Raw genomic sequence first — 18,786 nt, 5'->3', positions numbered from 1 at the left:
CGATCATTAAAAGCATTTTGTGACGCTACTGAAATTTCCGTTGCCTTGATAATTCATTTGCAAACACGACGCTGGTAACCTCGATTTAAGAAAACTCTGGTTCTCATATTTATAATTCTCAAACTCTCTCAATGATGTAGTTGTGGAATTTTGTAAATGTCATTGTATCTTTATTTAGCTGTTGGTAAACGCAACTGCACGTTTAGAAGACTGATAACTATTACAAGATATACTCTGATAATAATTTTGCAACCTGACTTGTTGTGATCCATGATGATACATTAAACTCGTTTGACATTATTAAAGTCTTTGTGACATATGTTCAGCCTAAGCGATCCATAAATCACGTCTTTTCAAATAATCTATACTTATTTCTGATTTATTAGTAAACGTAAGTATAAAAGATGACCTGAATTACACTATAATGCTCGGGACTCTTGAAGTTGCGAATAAAGTTAATCCTCATTCTATGGTGATTATAGCTGTGAAAGGCTGTATAAAATTTGCACATAACTAGCGACTGTTATTTTTCCATGTACCAATCAACCACTTGACTAACAAATTTCTATTTCCATACTTTACATCATGGATAGATTTTAGCCAGACAATTACTTAAAAGCAGTAACCTGTGGACAGTTATTTTGTGCTAGTATGAGACGCCTCAATAGATAGAGAATATCAAACGGTGAACATACACAAAACTCTACAAGAACTTATTTAGCACATATACCATATGACAAAAATCATTGTTTTAGCATTTAGTATGAATATCTCCTTTATTAGGTCCATGCATATTTACGTACATGTATTTTACGATAGAAGTAAATTATCAGTATAGGGTTGTGGAGATTATAATTCTCAAAGTTCTAGTGAGTTATGAAAAGTGGAGTCCTACTGTATCGGCGGCTTGGCAGTTACCCACCTAAGACAATCGAAGATCGTTGCGTAATATCGTGGATTGGTTGAAGTTAGACATTACCACGGTTGGATGCCAGCTGAGTTATCTATGGGTCAATCGTTCGTTCCCAAGACCGTAGGTCCTGGGTTGAAGTCCCGTGTGCAGGGTCGTCGATTTGCACCGCTGAGGAGTCCTATACTAGGATGAGACGGCCGTCTAGTGCTTCCATGTTGTCAATGGTGGTTTAACATTGATCGGTTCATGACCGCTATTATTAAAATTATCAAACATTAAAATGTTTCTAACCACCACATTGCTTAAAACTACGGTTTTGTTTTCTTAAAATTTCAATTCGCTTTAAATAAACGTTTTGTAGAACTTTCTGTCAAATTTAATTATTGTAGTGAACTCATTCATGTTAAATGTTCTCTAATTATATATAGTTGAGATCATGAGTCAATTGAAGCTAGACCACCATGGAAAACCTGGAAGCACTGGAAAGCTGTCTTGTCCTATTGTGGGACTCCTCAGTAGCAGTGCGCATTCACGATCCCGCCTCACGAGATTCGAACCCAGGACGTAACAGTCTCTAATTAAACAAGTATTTAGATAAAAATGTGTAATAAACAGTCTACAACATAGTGATGTAATGTAAAAGACAAAAGAAAATATCAGTTTTTGGCGCATTCTTTATGTTTTCTGAAGGTTACGTAAAAGAACATTGGATATACAATTAAAACGTTTTATATATGGCAATACTTACGAATAATTTCGGTTATAGTTAAATTTTGTCAAGCCTTTTTTATCAACCTATCTAACAGACAATGCCATTTGAACAGTAGCAATCCATTAATTTCTTTGTATTATGGTGATTATCATCTCTGTATAAACATGTACGCCTGATCACATGTGACAGGCTACGCGTATATCTCTTTAGCTTAAATTTCAATCGCTCAAATGTCTCTCGATGAATCATTCTCTATCCTATGTATATACGTACTCGAATCCTATCAATAACCTTTGCCTTGCTTAGCTGCGCTTTGATTCTAATCGACTATAAATAACACCTCAGTGTTCGTTCATTCATACACACTAGCCTCTCTCTTCAAATTCTCTCGATGTACTTGTGACTTTGTTTTCTGTGCTATCCACTAATAAACTGTAGTCACCGCTTCTTATTCCCTTCTGAATTCAAACATCGTTGGGATTTATATAATAACGGTTATCAAAGTGATTGATTAACGAATCTTAGCCACTACAGATACATTCACATAAGATGAGATAAGGTTCTTCTTCTACTTCTTCTTATTATTATTACTATTAATATTATTATTACTAGTAGTAGTAGTAATAGTAGTAGTATTAGTATTATTATGGTTATTTACTTACGTGTAAATGTTCTCAGAACACTATTTACTCCATCACTTACAGTTCGATTATTTATACCATCTATTCGTAATTTTTTCAATGTTGGCTCAACAATTTTAACAGGGAGTTTCGTCCAAAATGCAATGACAAAAAAGACAAACGCCAATAATAAAACCAACTGAAACAAAAACATTGAAAGTTTAAATTTATGGGGTTATAAAAATGCATGCCAAACGATGTAGTATCATTAAGGATTATTACGAATGGTAGTTTTGTTATACTGTTAATTTTCATAAATGTGATACGCTAATAGAATCCTTCTTGATCATTTAAAGTTCATTTGCCCGGTGTGAGGTCTGAACGTCCTGGATTTGATCCATATCAGGAACACTTATGTGTGAATTGCTGCTCAGTGTAAACCGTCTTTAAAATGAACAGTCGTAATCACATTTTCAATATACCGACTGTTTATCTAACGATTTATGAGCGCGTCCTACATGTTATCGTAAATATCATTTTTTTCAATTGATCTTATTCTTAATAGTTCTGGTCATGTTTACCGTATTATCTGACAAACAAAATTGGCGAGACAATAATTTATGAACGTCCTTTGAGTGACGCCAAAGTTTCCTTGAGAATAACTACAGAATTAATACGGGTAAAAAGAGGGTTATAAACTAGTGTGAGGACTTATGTTTAGGATAAAGCGCAGTGTTGGTTGCTATGTTAAGCCCATATAATTTATCCTAGCTTCTGGACAGGCCAATTTATCCATTCTTCTTGAGTCACGCTTTGACCTTGTTTATTACTCACATTTCAACCCTAGTTGTTTTTATAAGAGCGTATGTGTATGTACATCTTGTCCTATTCGTCACATATCTGTAGCTTATATTTGTGTGACTATAAATATCATTAACACTTGGTTAGACGGGAATTGCCTAACATGCCTTCTCCACTAGGCATCATTTCGCTTCGCTCTCTTCTATCGGTCCTATCCTTTTTATTTCCTGTCGAGATCAGTGAGTGTACAAAGTATATATGTTCAAAAATCCACTCTCGTATTCGACTTACTTAATTCCGTTATTCACCAACACTATCTAAGTCGATAAAGTATACGAGGATAGCCAGGATGTATATTTTGACGACAGTCATTTATACGATCTATTTGGATTCAGATCCGGGGGCACAAAAAGGATTTATAGTTGGATGTTAAGGTTATAAATTAGCGTTAGAATTTTCACCACGAACTGAAATCTGTAATACCGAAATGCTATTTAGCTATATGGTTGGATGGATTTGGCGCCGAAATCCAAGATTCGCTATCTTAAATCTGATTAGCTCATAGACGTACCATAAAATCAATCATATGAAATGAACTGAATAAAATCACTGGATTATCTATGCCTTTTTGCAAAACACAACAATAAAGTGATGTTTAAAATTGTATTGCACTAATCATTTTATTTCTGTACTTATCATGTGACTTATTGATTAAAATGAAAGCTTTCAAATTTAAAAATAGATTTCTCTACAATTTAATTGTTGGATCTATAAGTCGATCTAAGCTAGATCACCATTGAAAACCTGAAAGCCCTGGACGTCCGTCTAATCCTAGTATAGGACTCCTTAGCAGTGAACATTCACCATCCCGCACACGGGACTTGAACTCGGGACCATCGGTTTCACGCGCGAACACTTGACCTCTAGACCACTGAGCTGTCATCGAACGGTATTGATGTCTAGTTTCAGTCTATCCATAGTCTTGTGTAACCCTTCATCCATTTCTTACATATGATTAGATTTAATTAATTCAGTTGTTAGTATATTTTATTGATTTATGTCACATTGTTTACAATCTTATTCATGTTTAAGCAATCATTTTATCGTGTGTTTTTTACGACAATAGTAGTTTAAAAAGTTAATTATTCAATTACTTATTGATATTTGCTAAAGTCTGATGACTTTACTCTGACAGGTAAGATGCTCATTTCTACAGATCACCTTTTTTAACATATATTGAAACTGTATGGGTAGTTACCATAAGAATGTGAATGGCGTTTTTTTTTTGTAAAATGTGCTTTATATGTGAAATTTTGAGAAATTATATGGTCACTCTGAACAACATGTAAAAACGACTGACAAATGATATTAGGAAAATTCAGAAGTTATCGACTAACAGTTATTTCACAAATGTATCTAACTTACAGGCTAAGTAATAGAATTTATAGCATGCCTTTAACGTATCAAAGTGGATTATCGCTTCCTCCATCTATTTGGACGATAAAGTGTAAGTCTTAAGAAACAAATATGACATGTTCAGAGGGCTAGTTGGCCTTCATCCCTAGTTATTATCACAACGAAAGAGGAAGACAATGATAACGTGTTCTTATAATTTTTTTTCGATTATACGATCTAATTCATGAGCCTGATATCATAAAAGGGGTAAGAGAAATCCGGTTGAATACCTTCTTTAAAGACTTTAATTTATTCACTCCGTCAACACCATCAGAAGCGCACTGCAATTTACTCAAGAGCAGTTGAATAAACATCATTAGACACGAACACACTGAACAAAACATACATCAAAAGTGAAAAGCCTAAATACAGTCACTATGAGGACCTAAAAACTTTTGTGTCTTAAACTACTGTGTAAAATTAACATTGTCAGTCAAATATCTTTGCTTCATCAACAAAATACAGTGAGAAGGGAATTTATTACTGTGAAGCTAGATTCTTCCTTAGTAATTATATATATATATATATATATATATTTATTTACTGCCGGTCCCAAGCCCGGATAAAGGAGGAGGGTTGGGCATGTGGTTAGCGACCCCATCCAGTAGAAAACCAATTCGCTAAATAAACTCTAACCAGGAAAAATTATTCAAACCATTTAAACTCTATCGTGGGAGTTGAAGGAATAATTATGACGCCTTATGATGAAAGCCGAGTTCCTTCGGAAGTCATGAGGCCGATGCACCTTCTAACAACCAGAGCAACGATTTTCATAGGTACACGGAACGTCCGCACAATGTGGAAGACCGGAAGAGTCTTCCAGATTGCTGCAGAAATTAGGAAACACAACCTGGAGGTGCTTGTGATCAGTGAAACACATTGGACGCAGGTTGGACAGCAACGACTATCTTCAGGGGAACTGCTGTTGTACTGCGGTCATAAAGAAGAAAATGCCCCACATACACAAGGAGTTGCACTGACGCTATCCAAACAAGCACAAAAAGCACTAATCGGATTGCAATTGCGTAGACCAAGGATCATCAAAGCCTCCTTCAAAACAAAGAAAGAGGGCATTACAATGAACGTCATCCAATACTATGCGCCTACCAACGACTACGATGAAGACGTTGAAGACCAATTCTACGATAGGCTGCAGTCGATCGTCGAGAAGTGCCCAACAAAGGACCTGAACATTTTGATGGGAGATTTAAATGCAAAGGTTGGACTGGGATATATTGTCATCCCGTGGCTCACTAATTAGCATTAAGTCAGTTCACTACTTCTTCGGACGGTCATTCACTTGCATACAATTATCAGTCGATACCATAAACTTTATACAAACTAATTAATTTATATTAACCTTTAATTTTACAGTTACCATGAAACTTTACACTACAGATAGGAGTAAATTCACCTATAACTAATGAAAGCATAACAGTAAGATATATTATAAGCAAAGATGGATAGTGGTACTGGGTTCGAGTCCCAGAGTGATCATCAACTCTGAGATGCAGATACATCCAGCTGACGAGTCCCAAATAGAACGAAACGCGTGTTCCGGATCCCACTGCTAGTCACTATCCATCTTTGCTTATGATGCTTGTGACTTAAGGCAATATCGAGGCAATACGCACAGTATGCACATATGTCAATAAGCGACTGACCAGTTGCAGTCCTAAACACCAATGGGAAGATTAAAACAAACAATACTAAATGAAGTAAGATATATTGTTTAGCTGAATTATTATGAAAATCTCACTCTAAAAATCTCTCCGTACAATATGGTCTACCTATGAGAGTCCATTCAAGCTTGATCTTGAAGACGGTTCAGTTGTTTTCAAGCTAACGTAATTAGTGTATGAACAAAAGCATTTTCAAACTGAATTTATAATTTAAAATTAAAGGAAAATAGTTTACACAAAAAATTATTCACTTACTAAACAGATTAGGTTTAAAACATGAAATATTCTGCGTACTGTAGAATGCATTTCTAAAATTTAATTAAATACAAAACATGTAATTAAGTCTAGTGAGTTCTAAGAAAAATTATTAATCATTCAGTCAATCAGCAACAACGTAAGACCAGGCACATATATGCATCGTTCCAATTTTTCACACCCCATTAGCACAACACGTTGGACACCGCATTCATAGAAGACTAACTCAATGGTAGTGATATATTAAAGAAAGACTGCATATAAGGATATGACACACGGGAGAAAAAAATAGTCCGTAGAAAGAAAGGCATAAAGTAATTTTATTATCATGGTTTAAGCAAAGTCAGAGTGTATACACCTAGGTCAATGTGATGAATTCTGAACAATGTCACCCAGAGTTTCCAAACATTGGTTTCGATAATCAAACCGAACCCTAACCAAATAGTCTGCGTCTACCAACATGGCTTGGACCACAAGTTAGTGACTTCAAGCGCTGATGCCACGTTTTGGTCTCGCCGACCCTAACTTCCTTCAGCCATCCCCAACGCTGGTCAGCATTGCGCATCGTGGAAATCAGTGTTCAGGTATACGTAACACGTTGCCCAACCATCTCAGTCAATGAAGATTCATGACCTCATTAACTGATTTACCATCATTCCCTGATACCTCCGGTCAAACCTCACTATTATTTACCTGGTGATCCCAGAAGATGCTGGCAATATGGCTAAGACATCTGTGATCGAATACTAGTAACTTACGAGTATCCCCTACCCTTAATAACAACATTAAGCAGCCGTAAAGTAGAACAGAACGAACTGCCGCGCAGTATGCTCATCCTTTAATTGATAGATGGATATCTCGCCTTCGTCATGGGTGACGTAAGTTGGCAAAAGCCAAACGAGCTTTTTGAATCGGTGAACAGACTTCGTCAGACACTAACCCATTAGGGCTGATCAGACTTCCAAGATAAATGAAGTTGTCGACGCGTTCGACTTCTTCACTCCTTATCATTAGTTCAGGTGTTGACGCAGACCAGTCTTGGAGTAACAATTTACATTTAGAGGGAAAGAAACGCATTCCAAACATTTGGGCATTTTCGCTCAGTGCTACCAAAAGACTCTGCATTTCTTCAGCGTCTTCACCAAACAGGACTATGTCATCTGCGCATTCCAAGTCGATAAGAGGTCCTCCTGGTAGGAAATCAATTCCTGAAAATTCAGTCTACAAAAACGTTGTTTTCAGCAGTAGGTTCTAGAGAAAACATTGTTAGATAGTTAACATTAGAACACAAGTAGTCAATTAACTTCGATCTTATATTTAAAATGAGAAAAACAATAGGAATTCAGTTGGTGTGGTTATGAATGTACATAAACTGTAGCTGTTCTCAATAGGTATATTATGCATTATGTTAATGTGTTTCATTATATAACTTACATTTATTGACAAATTTCCACCGATTGTAAGGACACCAATTTGATATTCACATTTCCTTACAGAAAATTCCAGAACTCATTGAAGTCCATTCAGTAAAAGCACATTTTGGATACAAACCAATTAATAAAATAGAGTCCGTTAGTATTTAAACTTGAAAGTATTAAATAAATATCCGGAAATCAATGGTTTTTCATATACATTGTTGAAATGAGAATAAGAATGAAGGTTTTATGTAGAATAACAAGAGTTCATGTCAAGGATGCAGCTTGTAGATGTCTTATTAACCAGAATCAACTTCTTTCATGTTATCAACAAATGTCCCTGAAAATTTCCGTTCAATTTTTTTCAGTCACAATTGAAATGAGATGCTAAATTATTTTTTGAACATTGTCAAAATAGTCTTTAGTTTATAAGAACCTAAACACTTTGTATATTATGGACAAATGACAAAAGCTTTTAAAATAAATATCACTCCTGGTGTCTTCAAAGCATTTATTTATTTCTGTTGGGATGATCCAATAAAATTCTCGCAAAAGACAAGAAAGACTCAGGAAACTACTAGGAAGTATTTTATCCAATCAGCGTTCACTTGAAGTTTTACCAGAAACATCACGGAAGTGAAAAGTCACATGTACAGTTTCAGATTGGTTGATTACTATACTACTACAATGTTTGGTAGTATTCCAGAATTTTCAGGAAAACCCAAGGACTTCTAAAATACTATTAAAACCCTAAACATTCTGTACGTGAATGAACCTTTGGAGTAAAGAGCTTCTCGTATATTTTGTGCCTTTTCTCTCGTGTTCAATTTGCTGTGTAGTTTTAGCTTGAGGAGTTACGAGACTAGCTTAGGAGCGGAGTATAGCGTTCAATTAGCAATGCTTTTCAATTTCATACAAATTTTAATACTAGCCCATTTGACTAAGGTAAACATAGTAAACATAGAAGAATAAAGTAAATTCGTTATTTCTCTTCTTCACATGATTATTTTATGCATATACACACCGATTTTTATTTGACGTTATTTATTATATACATTAAGTATGAATACAGAAAATCACATCATAACGTCTTGCTTACAAATAACTGTTTATTACACTTTTCTGTTAGGAACAACAGTGTCATAAAATTGAAGAAATTCATTTTAAAACTAGTCGAACAATAAATTGAATACCAGAATGAAACAAAGATCTTTGGCTGACAATGTTAATTTAACACAGTAGTTTCACTTTTGATGTATGTTTTGTTTAGTATATTCGTGCCTAGTCATGTTTACTCAATAGTTCTTGAGTAAATTGTAGTGCACTTTTGATGGTGTTAACGTAGTGTATAATTTAAAGTCTTTAAAGAAGGTATTCAACCAGATTTCTTTTACTATAGGAAATACCAGGATAGTTAGGATGAAAGTTGAAATATATAAAATTATTTAAGCTCAGTCAGTAGAACATAAGACTCTTATTCTCATGGTCGTGGGTTCAAGCCCCACGCCAGCCACCACAATCTTCAAAGCTGAACATGAGATTACTGCGAAAATAAACTTTCAACATGTAACACTAAGAGTAGGTCAACAATAATAGACGTGAGAACATTCATTCGGAACTCAATTCATCGGATAGCATGGCTCTGCCTTGCAGGCGTAGTCGTTCTGTGTAAGAACTCTTTTATTCATATTAAATATATTATTCTATCTGCAAGCTCATTGTGTTCTCTATCATATATTGGTGATGATTACGATAGAACGAGTCAGTGTAGACAATGATGTGACTGCCATATAAGATCTTATAGATTAGATAATCACGTCATGACAACTCTACAATTATAGGATTAGGTCTATTATTAGAGTAGTACCAATAACGAAATTAAACCATGATGTTACAGAAATATTGAAATCGAAACAAACTTTCATCGTTGCTTATAAAGTTTACATTGTTACATAATAACTTCAACATTGAAAAGCATATTCTATGATGCATTTCAACAAATCAATGTTATGCGGCTTATTGTTAGAAACTTGCATCAATCAGTAATTTTGCACAGTGTATTAAAAATAAATTGAATATGAATTATATTCACAGTGAGATATAGTTCAGATTCATCCTTAGGCTATAAATTACTTAATTATATCTTTGGTTTTATAGTTAATAGGGAGTCCTTAAATCTGATGTTTTGTACATGTCACAAATTGATATGAGCTAGCTATGCTTCTAAAGTGGATGTTATTAAGATTGAATCTTATTGTGGACATTACCACTGAGACGTAGGTACAACCAACTGAAGAGTTCCAAACAAGATAAAACGCTTGTCTAATACTAATCGCAATCTACCATTTTCATAAAATCCATTTCAACCTTAGTTTAGAAATTTATAAATCACATACATGATATCAAATGAAAGTGTTATATCATTCACCTACTATGGTTGAAAATGTGAATCATTGGTCTGTGGATGAATGTATGCGTAATATTTATGAGTTGGAAAGTAATATTATTAAAACGTTGGTGGCTTAGATTTACATTACTGATCATTGCCACAACACGATGTTTCTTTATTGTTAATACTAGATGATTCAAAGCAGTCTTTCATTTTATTCATATACGTAATCCATTCTTACAATAATGATAATGATAATGAATTTATATTACCATATTATCAGAAACTTAATAAATCTTCATATTTCAAAGGTTAACTACTTTTCTTCAATTGACTTGTATATCACCCCCAAATGCCTTGGTACGGCCGAGAGTGGGGAAAGTCAGCTCTCCCTCTCGAAATGCTCTCACATGGTCACGCGTATATAGCCAGTGCCAAGAAAGTCCTACTCCATGCCTTCTCGTGACGGAGGTGTTGTTTAAGAAATTGAGAAAAGACGAAAAACAAATGTTCGGTGCTTTAACCGGGTTGGTGGACACGAAAAGTCCACCTAGGGGAGTTGGAAACCCCAAGTACAAACCAATGGTGCACATGGGATGACTCTAGTATCCTGAAGGCACAAATGGCGTTGTTGTTGGTCACTGGCTAACATGGGACTGCATCTCCTCACGATGTTCCACTGCCTTGTGGATCAGACCCTTAGGTCAAAGGTCCTGGGTGTAGTCCCCTAAGAAAACCACCTGCTTCAGTTTGGGCACCTGGACAGTATCACAGCCCTCATACAAATCAAATGAGATTTGTGTGGCGCATATATATCTGGTGCTTCCTTGTACCAATATTTATGTGTTTCAATAAATAAATAATCAATATGATACCATTTGTTCTATTTTCTGTCAATTTATGTGAAAACTATCCTCAGTTGTATAATGATAAATACAAAGGAGATACATCAGCTGATTCGTGATGATAAACAAGAATCTCTGTGTTGATTCAGATCTTGTATCACATTTTATTACAATCTTACTAGAACTGAACTTCCAGTAAAATTGAAAACTGACTATTATTATTATTATTGTTAGTAGTAGTAGTACTGTTATTACTATTATTATTATTACAACTAGACTATGTGTTCAATCTAATTCAAGAATATTAACAATCATAACAATATTGTAAGCAAAGATGGATAGTGGTTAGGAGTGGAATCCAGGACGCGCGTTTTTTGGGACTCGTCAGCTGGATGTACCTGCATCTCAGAGTTGATGTTCACTCTGGGACTCGAACCCACTACCATTCATTTCAAACGCCATCACGTTATCCACTCAGCTATTGAGTCCTGATAGCCACTTGCTTGTGCATTGGGATGTAGTTTAAATTCACATGTTATTGTTTGTTTAAATCTTCCCATTGATATTTAGGACAATGCTGTTGAATTAAGGTTATATCGAGGCAATGCGCATAATATGAACATATGCCAATCAGAGACTGACCAGTTGTAGTCCTAAACATCAATGGGAAGATTCAAACAAACAATAACATGTGAATTTAATCATAACAATAATTATGATACAACAATTCACATCATCATAGAACTTACTTCCTTCAACAACAACAAAAATATTCCTTCTGAGAAATCATTGGCAACTATTAATAATTTATAACCTAGTTACCATGATTAAAATGAATCATATTTTGATTGAACAATTACACCTACTAATAATTAATTACTTAACTCATCGAATAGTCAATCAGTCAATTATTAAGTGAATATGATAATGATGTAGTTAAAAGTTAATTAATGTATAAATAATATTGATGTATGGAAAGAGAATGATTATAATTGGTTGTTTTGTTTAGTCAAATATGTTTGATTGTATCGATATTTGATGTGGAAATATTATTTAGGTACTAGTCAGGTTAATCATGATTTTTTGATCTAAGTTGTGTTAAAGTGATGTAGACGACACTGGGAGAGAATCTAATGTAGATATTCGTCTAAGGTAAATTAACGTTCTATTCGTGTATATAAGAAAAGGGATCGTTATAACAAATATGAAATTATTAAAAGGCGGTTTTGTGGAGATTTTTAGTAATTTTATATAGTTGAAATCATGAATCAATCGAAGCTAGACCACCATGGAAAACCTGGAAACATTGGACGGCCGTTTCGTCCTATTGTGGGACTCCTCAGCAGTACCCATCCACGATCCCGCCTCGAGAGATTCAAACCCAGGATCTGTCAGTCTCGCGTGCGAGCGCTTGGGCACTAGACCACTGAGTAGGCATCCAATGGTGTTAATGTCTAACTTCAACCAATTCTCGGTGTTGAGCAACCATTTACCAATGTCTTCAGTGAGTTGATATCTCAAAACAAACCTGGTTAAACTCCACTGGTCACTGCTTCTCACTAGAACTCCAGGAAATACCTAATGGTGCCAGTCAATAATGAGCATGTGATCATTATTAGAAGGGGGTTTAATGGAGAGTCTCGAATCTCGCGAGGCGGGATCATGGATGCGCACTGCTGAGGAGTCCCACAATAGGATGAAACGGCCATCCAGTGCTTCCAGGTTTCCCACGGTGGTCCAGCTTCAATTGACCAATGATTTCAACTATATAAATATGAAATTGTTTGTGTTTTTCTTTTTGTTGATTTTGATCAAATCTCACAATAAACATTTATACAGAATAATTGATCTGTCATAAAAAAAATGGTTTTTTTCACTTGCCGAATCCCATCGGATTATCCACTTAGATACTGACGAGTTTCAAATAAAATGAAACGTGAGTCCTTCATTTCACTGCTAGCTACTATCCAAACCTGCTTTTAGTCGTTCGGCCTCATTTTCGTTCAGATGTACTCACTGTCATTCAGTTCTCATATTAACAAATGAGTACTTTTCTCAACAACTTAATGTCTTAAATATGTTTAATGATAATTTTTTTATTATAACTAATTATCAGAAAGTCGATGACAAACATCCTGGCTTGGTACTTAGGCTATTGCCTCGAAATGTAATCTCAACGCTGACTTTATGAAATCGACATGTTGTTAACAGTACTAAATCGAAGGGCTTTAGTAGTTTGGACTGAAACCTTTAAGTAAAGTAACTTATTTAGTGGTGTAACTTTTGTCTCCGTTCCTGCTATCAACAGAAATTAGAAATACATCAATAGGATATTTTATCTTGAAGAAATGAGTTTATGAAGTTCAAACGTTCAGGAAAGTAATAATTATAACTCTAGTTCAACATCACGTGTTTGGTTATAGTAAATACGTTCTCCTCACAAAACTTACCGTATTTAAATAAAATCCGTTTCAGTAACATGCGTATCTGACGCCTGAATAACCATATAATCATCGTTTATTCAGAGAATGAACAATGATGGAAATAGATTAACCACTAAGGAATTGTCGTCGGAATTTTGAAATATTAAGTTTGTAGCAATTCCATGTAGACTCAGAATGTAATAAACAATTATTCAAATTTACAATCGTATTATGAATCGACATGAAAGATTATTATAAACTATTGTGTGAACTTACCTGACTCTTGCATTCATTAATGTAACCCTACTTGTTAAGTTGTATACATCCATATGCAGTAAACCGTAACGTTTAGTCCATGTACATTTTCTATGTTTGATTATTAATGTTGTTTTATTCATATATTACTCCCTGTGTATTCTGAACACTCTAATCTTGAGCTCGAATTTATTTTAGTAAATTCATAGGTATGCCTCTCAACTCTGCATCCACCCACTATCATCTGTTTGTTGTTACATATATGCATGAAATATACGCTTGTCAAACACATTAGTATTCAAATAGCTTTATTCTGTTACCACCGACGAAATTTTGAAAGCTGTATTTTATCACCATTACCAAATGAAATTACCTAAACAGGCCATAAGCTTTACAGAAAAATATAAGCTTCGTGGTTGCATATATTATCAAGTTAAAAGATATGTTCGAGTGAACAGATTTAAAACAAGTACCAATGTTGCAATATTGACACTCATAAAACAAGCAACCGAGAAGTTAAGACAGTATTAAACCATATCATGTTAAATGTTTTCAACCCATTAGAATTCGATTCATGAACTTTCTCATAGGCCCAAAGTATAGAAGAAACAAACCCATAATTGTTAGAACGTGTGTATTGAGTGCCCTGTTTAATATATGACGTGACGATGCCGCCAATCAGAGAGCAGTGAATTATCGATCTGACTAGTGACACATAAGACGCAAACGAGCACTCTAGAGCACTTGTCGGTCCTGCTATCCACCTTGTCGAGCGAGTTAAGTCCAGAACACCAATAACAGTCTCTGCAATATGAATCATTATTCTCAAACATACTGGGTTTACATACCAATCATACAGACCACCTTGTACCATAAAATAGGAAATAACATTTGTACAAGATTTAGCCAAATGTGGCTGTGAATAGGGGGAACAGTAATTAATAGACTGGGCATAATTCAGGAATGGTAAATCGTACAATAATAGTCTATGGGTTAAAATAAAGCTCATAATAAAAGGAATATGAATATGAATAGTTGAGTTACTTAACTATTATATAATAGGAAATTTACGTACCATATTGGTCCATAACTAGTCCTCAAAAGTTACCATTCATAATTCTCTTCGGTATATAACAATAATATTTTGGTTGAAATAAAGTGCTTTCACTATTTATCGTTCAGAAAAAACATATCACACATCAATTTACATTTACAGTCAACTAATAATATCAAGAGTCGTTTTAGAAGCAGAGCTATGTCTCTTTCTGGTTAGAGTTTTTTAGCGAGTTAATTTTCTACGGGATGGGGTCACTAACCCCATGCTCAACCCTTCATCTTTATCCGAGCTTGGGACTGGCAGTAGTTCCCGGAGGAGCTACAGGCAGAGTAAGAGCTATGTCTTTCTACATAATAAATGAGTAAATCAATCGGATAAAATACTTTAATTACGCTACTTACAAAAAATGTAGAACATGTTTAGAATGAACAAAAGAAAATGTTTAATTTTATGTTTATCTGCTAAAATCTTTAGAATGTGATAATATAGGTTTCTAGATGCCCTATTCACTTCTTTTATGTAACTTAGGAGAATGCTGAAATATAAACAATTAATCAGTCAGTTTTCAGATATGTACAGGTTTAGAGTAAATTAAACGTTTTACTTTTAGACTCCTTGATCATTAGGTAGTTCTTATGGAATCCAAGAGCCGAGCTACTGGTTCAGTTGAAAATAGAATTTGAACTTTATTAGTTTTGAAACTGACGATCATTATTTTACTCAGTCACATTGATAATTTGGTAGGATGCACATTTATTATTTGTCCTATTATGAGAAGTCGACTAATGTTTTGGGTTTTAAAGTGAAAACTAAGTATGATATTTGATTCAAACTGCGTGTACATTTCTGCATTTTAATTAAAATCAGTAAAATGCAGTTTTATTACTAAATGACACTGAAATTCATGAAGTTGGGTGACTGCCTTTTCACAGTGTGATGGTTTTTAGCAGTGCACCGTAGTAAGCTCAAAATATTCCCGGTAGGGATATGATACCATTTGGCTAATGAATCATTACAAATATTCTATGCTTGCGATTATGTCATAGATTTGCGCAGAGTCGTTGTTATTGCTTTACTGTTAATTAACGTTTTTTAAACCATAGTTCTCAAATTATGAGATTAGCATAAAGTGATGATTGGAGAGTAACAAAGTAGGATGTTGGATTCTATAATATAAAACACATTACCATGACATTTCTATAGAACTAGTGGACCAGTGGAGCTAATCCATGTCAGATAGAGACAGGTATCTACCTCAGTACAATAGAAAATGGTTGAGGTTAGAAACCGTCGGATGCCGGCTCAGTGGTGTGGAGGTTCGAATCCCATGATTAAGGTCGTGGATGCTCACTGTTCCACAACCCCATACTGATAATTCTAGAATTCTTTCTTTTTGGGCAACAGGAAAAACTTTATCTTTTCCAGATACAGTAGAATTTATTTTAATCTTGTACGTTTTAAAGACAAATTATTAATCTGTCAAGAATGAAACAAACGTGTAATTCAGTGATAAGTCATATTTCATAGTCGTATCAAATAACTTATTGATTTACCACACACAAGCACACATATATGTTAGATTATTGATTAAATATTGATTCAGTTCATTCAAATTTATTGATTGTTCAAAATTTAAAATGATATGCAATTTATTATTAGTAGTATTATTCTGAATTTCATAATGGTTCATGAATAGATCAATCTTCTTCAACAGTCTTCTTTACGTCGACAAAATAGTCACATTCCATTGCAATGAATAGTAGGTTGAAGTTATTTCTCAGTCATAGCTAAAAACTGTATCAGTAGTAGAAATCAGTATTTATGAGAAGTATACACAATTAATTCACACATGAATAAAATTCATATAAAACTTCAGTTCTCTAGTAGTGTATGCTACTTATATTAACAGACGTAAGTAGTGTGTAACACCAATCGGAAATAGAATGCATGGCTAAGAAGATCATATTGAAAAGAACAGAAAAGGAAATAGAAAAGAATTGTGAATTGGAAGAATGATATAGAATATAAAAGAGCAATTGATGGAAGATATGTAAATGAAGTATTGAATGTATAATTCACATATTTATACGAAGATATTTTTTTTCATCGTTGCAAGCCTGAGTCAATTGAAGCCAGATCACCAAGGAAAACCTGGTCTAGCTTCAATTGACTCACGCTTGTAACTAATGAAAATACTAAATTTCCACAAAACCCCTTCTGAACATATTTCTGTAATTTTGGTTGCCCTCAATGAAGTGTTCATTCACTTCACAAGGTTTTCATACATGTTCCAAGAATAATCTTGAAAGAAGTTTCTAGCAACTAACAAACGTGAAAAAGGTAAATTAAATCAATTACGTAATCTTCATATCCTATACATAATACAATTAAATATTGAATTATTTAAGTAGTTTATAATGTACATTGTGTTTAAAATAACTTTAAATGAAAGTGAACTTGTATGTGAAGTATGAAATGAGATCAATGAAAGAGAAAAGAAAACAATGATGGAAATTATGACACTTTTGAAGATGATTGGTTGAAGATTTTCAGCATTTAAGAAGAACCAAACTGTTGTTGCCATTCTAAATATTTTCCTGCTAATTGTCTAGCTGAAGGCATTGTAGATGATATAGCAGCTTTAACATCTTCTGTAGTAATTGGATCAAAATGAATTTGTGTTTGAGGTAAATCTATTCAAAATAATTTGAAAAAAACAACAACATGAAGGTTGCAGATTTGAATGATAATACTGAAATATGATCTTAATATTTAGTGGTATGAAGTTCGAATCAGTGCACTAGTTTTATACTCTGTTGACTTATAGTTGATTGATTATTAGAGATAACAAAATGTACTTAGGGAAACTAACGGATACCCCCTTTTAATCATCTCTGGTATATCCTAGTGAAAATGTAAGTACAGGTAACTTCCGGGACCTATTATTGGACTAATATTCTATATATATTCTTATGGTTTAACTATTGAGTAATTAGATTATGTATATTTATATTCATCTTATTATAAGCTTCATTTCGACCTATAAATTATTATTATACTAATTACTGTTCCCAAATTATGCTCAGTTTACTGAGTACTGTATCCCACGTTCAAAGCCACATTTGGCTTGATCCTGTATAAATATTATTTTCTATTTTATGGTGTGATGCGATCTGTCTGTCTGGTATATAAACCAAGTATGCTTGAAATAAGTGATCCGCATAACAGAAGCTTCAATCGATGTTCTGGACTCATTCGGAAGGGCTAAGCGGACAAGGGACCAATAAGGACGCTAGACTACTCATACTGGTCGAACGTCATTGATTTGGCATAGTGTTAAGAACAGACAAGTCGTGTTTCGATTGGTGGATAACTCATGTGATGAAAAGCCGTCCATAAGACCACAACAAATTAGCATACGGCCTTCTTTATTTTTAAATTCCTAACAATCTCTAGCGAGAGAATAATTGAACAATAATATATACAATAAAGGTGCCGTCTCATCGCCCATGGCAGATCAGGCAATTTGAAAGTTACGACAATACCATCAGGACAGGCTAAGTACCTCAATCCGGTGAATGTCACCATTTTTAATTATAAGAGCTTTATAAACCATTTGTCTACATACTTACAACGGGAAAACTAATCTTGGATACTCTCTCTCTCTACCTTTGCAAAATATTGTTAATTCAGGTGGTGTAATTCATGTAATTTACAGGAAAGACTGTTCTACGGTGAAACTCGCACTCGACAATCAAACACAGTACCATCAGTCCCGTGTACGAAAGCTTTACTTCTAAACTGTTGGATCCTGACTCAGTGGTCTATAGGTGAAGTGTTCACGCCTTAGACTGAAGGTGTTACGTTTGATTCTTGTGTGTAAAATCGTGGATGTCCACTGCTTATCACTGTCATACTGAAACGAAAACGCCATAGAGTGCTTACTGGTTTGCAACGCTAATCT

At 34.4% G+C, this 18,786-nt stretch overlaps 2 protein-coding genes and 1 non-coding gene across 3 annotated transcripts in view; 1 reads left to right on the top strand and 2 right to left on the bottom strand.

Moving 5' to 3' along the window:
• Smp_140140 (tetraspanin, putative) overlaps window positions 1–11,864 on the bottom strand; it is a gene marked incomplete at its 3' end in the record, with an annotated part of 24,588 nt that extends 12,724 nt beyond the window's left edge. Inside the window, exons 1-4 of the mRNA XM_018793654.1 lie at window positions 11,837–11,864; window positions 7,873–8,022; window positions 6,439–6,491; window positions 2,288–2,444 (exon numbers count right to left, since the gene is read on the bottom strand). Coding sequence (XP_018647127.1) covers window positions 2,288–2,444; window positions 6,439–6,489 — 208 coding nt within the window. The 5' untranslated portion in view covers window positions 6,490–6,491; window positions 7,873–8,022; window positions 11,837–11,864. The remainder of the gene's footprint in view (window positions 1–2,287; window positions 2,445–6,438; window positions 6,492–7,872; window positions 8,023–11,836) is intronic.
• On the top strand, window positions 9,294–9,366 carry Smp_tRNA_01988_Pseudo_CTT.1.1. The gene has a single exon. It is a non-coding gene (tRNA).
• Window positions 11,865–17,378: 5,514 nt separating the features above from the next.
• Smp_140150 (katanin-related) overlaps window positions 17,379–18,786 on the bottom strand; it is a gene marked incomplete at both ends in the record, with an annotated part of 16,470 nt that continues 15,062 nt past the window's right edge. Inside the window, one exon of the mRNA XM_018793643.1 lies at window positions 17,379–17,515. Within this exon, the coding sequence (XP_018647126.1) occupies window positions 17,379–17,515 (137 nt within the window). The remainder of the gene's footprint in view (window positions 17,516–18,786) is intronic.

The sequence above is a fragment of the Schistosoma mansoni genome (genome assembly GCF_000237925.1).
Source record: "Schistosoma mansoni, WGS project CABG00000000 data, supercontig 0199, strain Puerto Rico, whole genome shotgun sequence".
Taxonomy (NCBI): Eukaryota; Metazoa; Platyhelminthes; class Trematoda; order Strigeidida; family Schistosomatidae; genus Schistosoma; species Schistosoma mansoni.
Note: the sequence above shows the minus strand (reverse complement) of the source record. Positions and strands in the feature narration are given on the sequence as shown.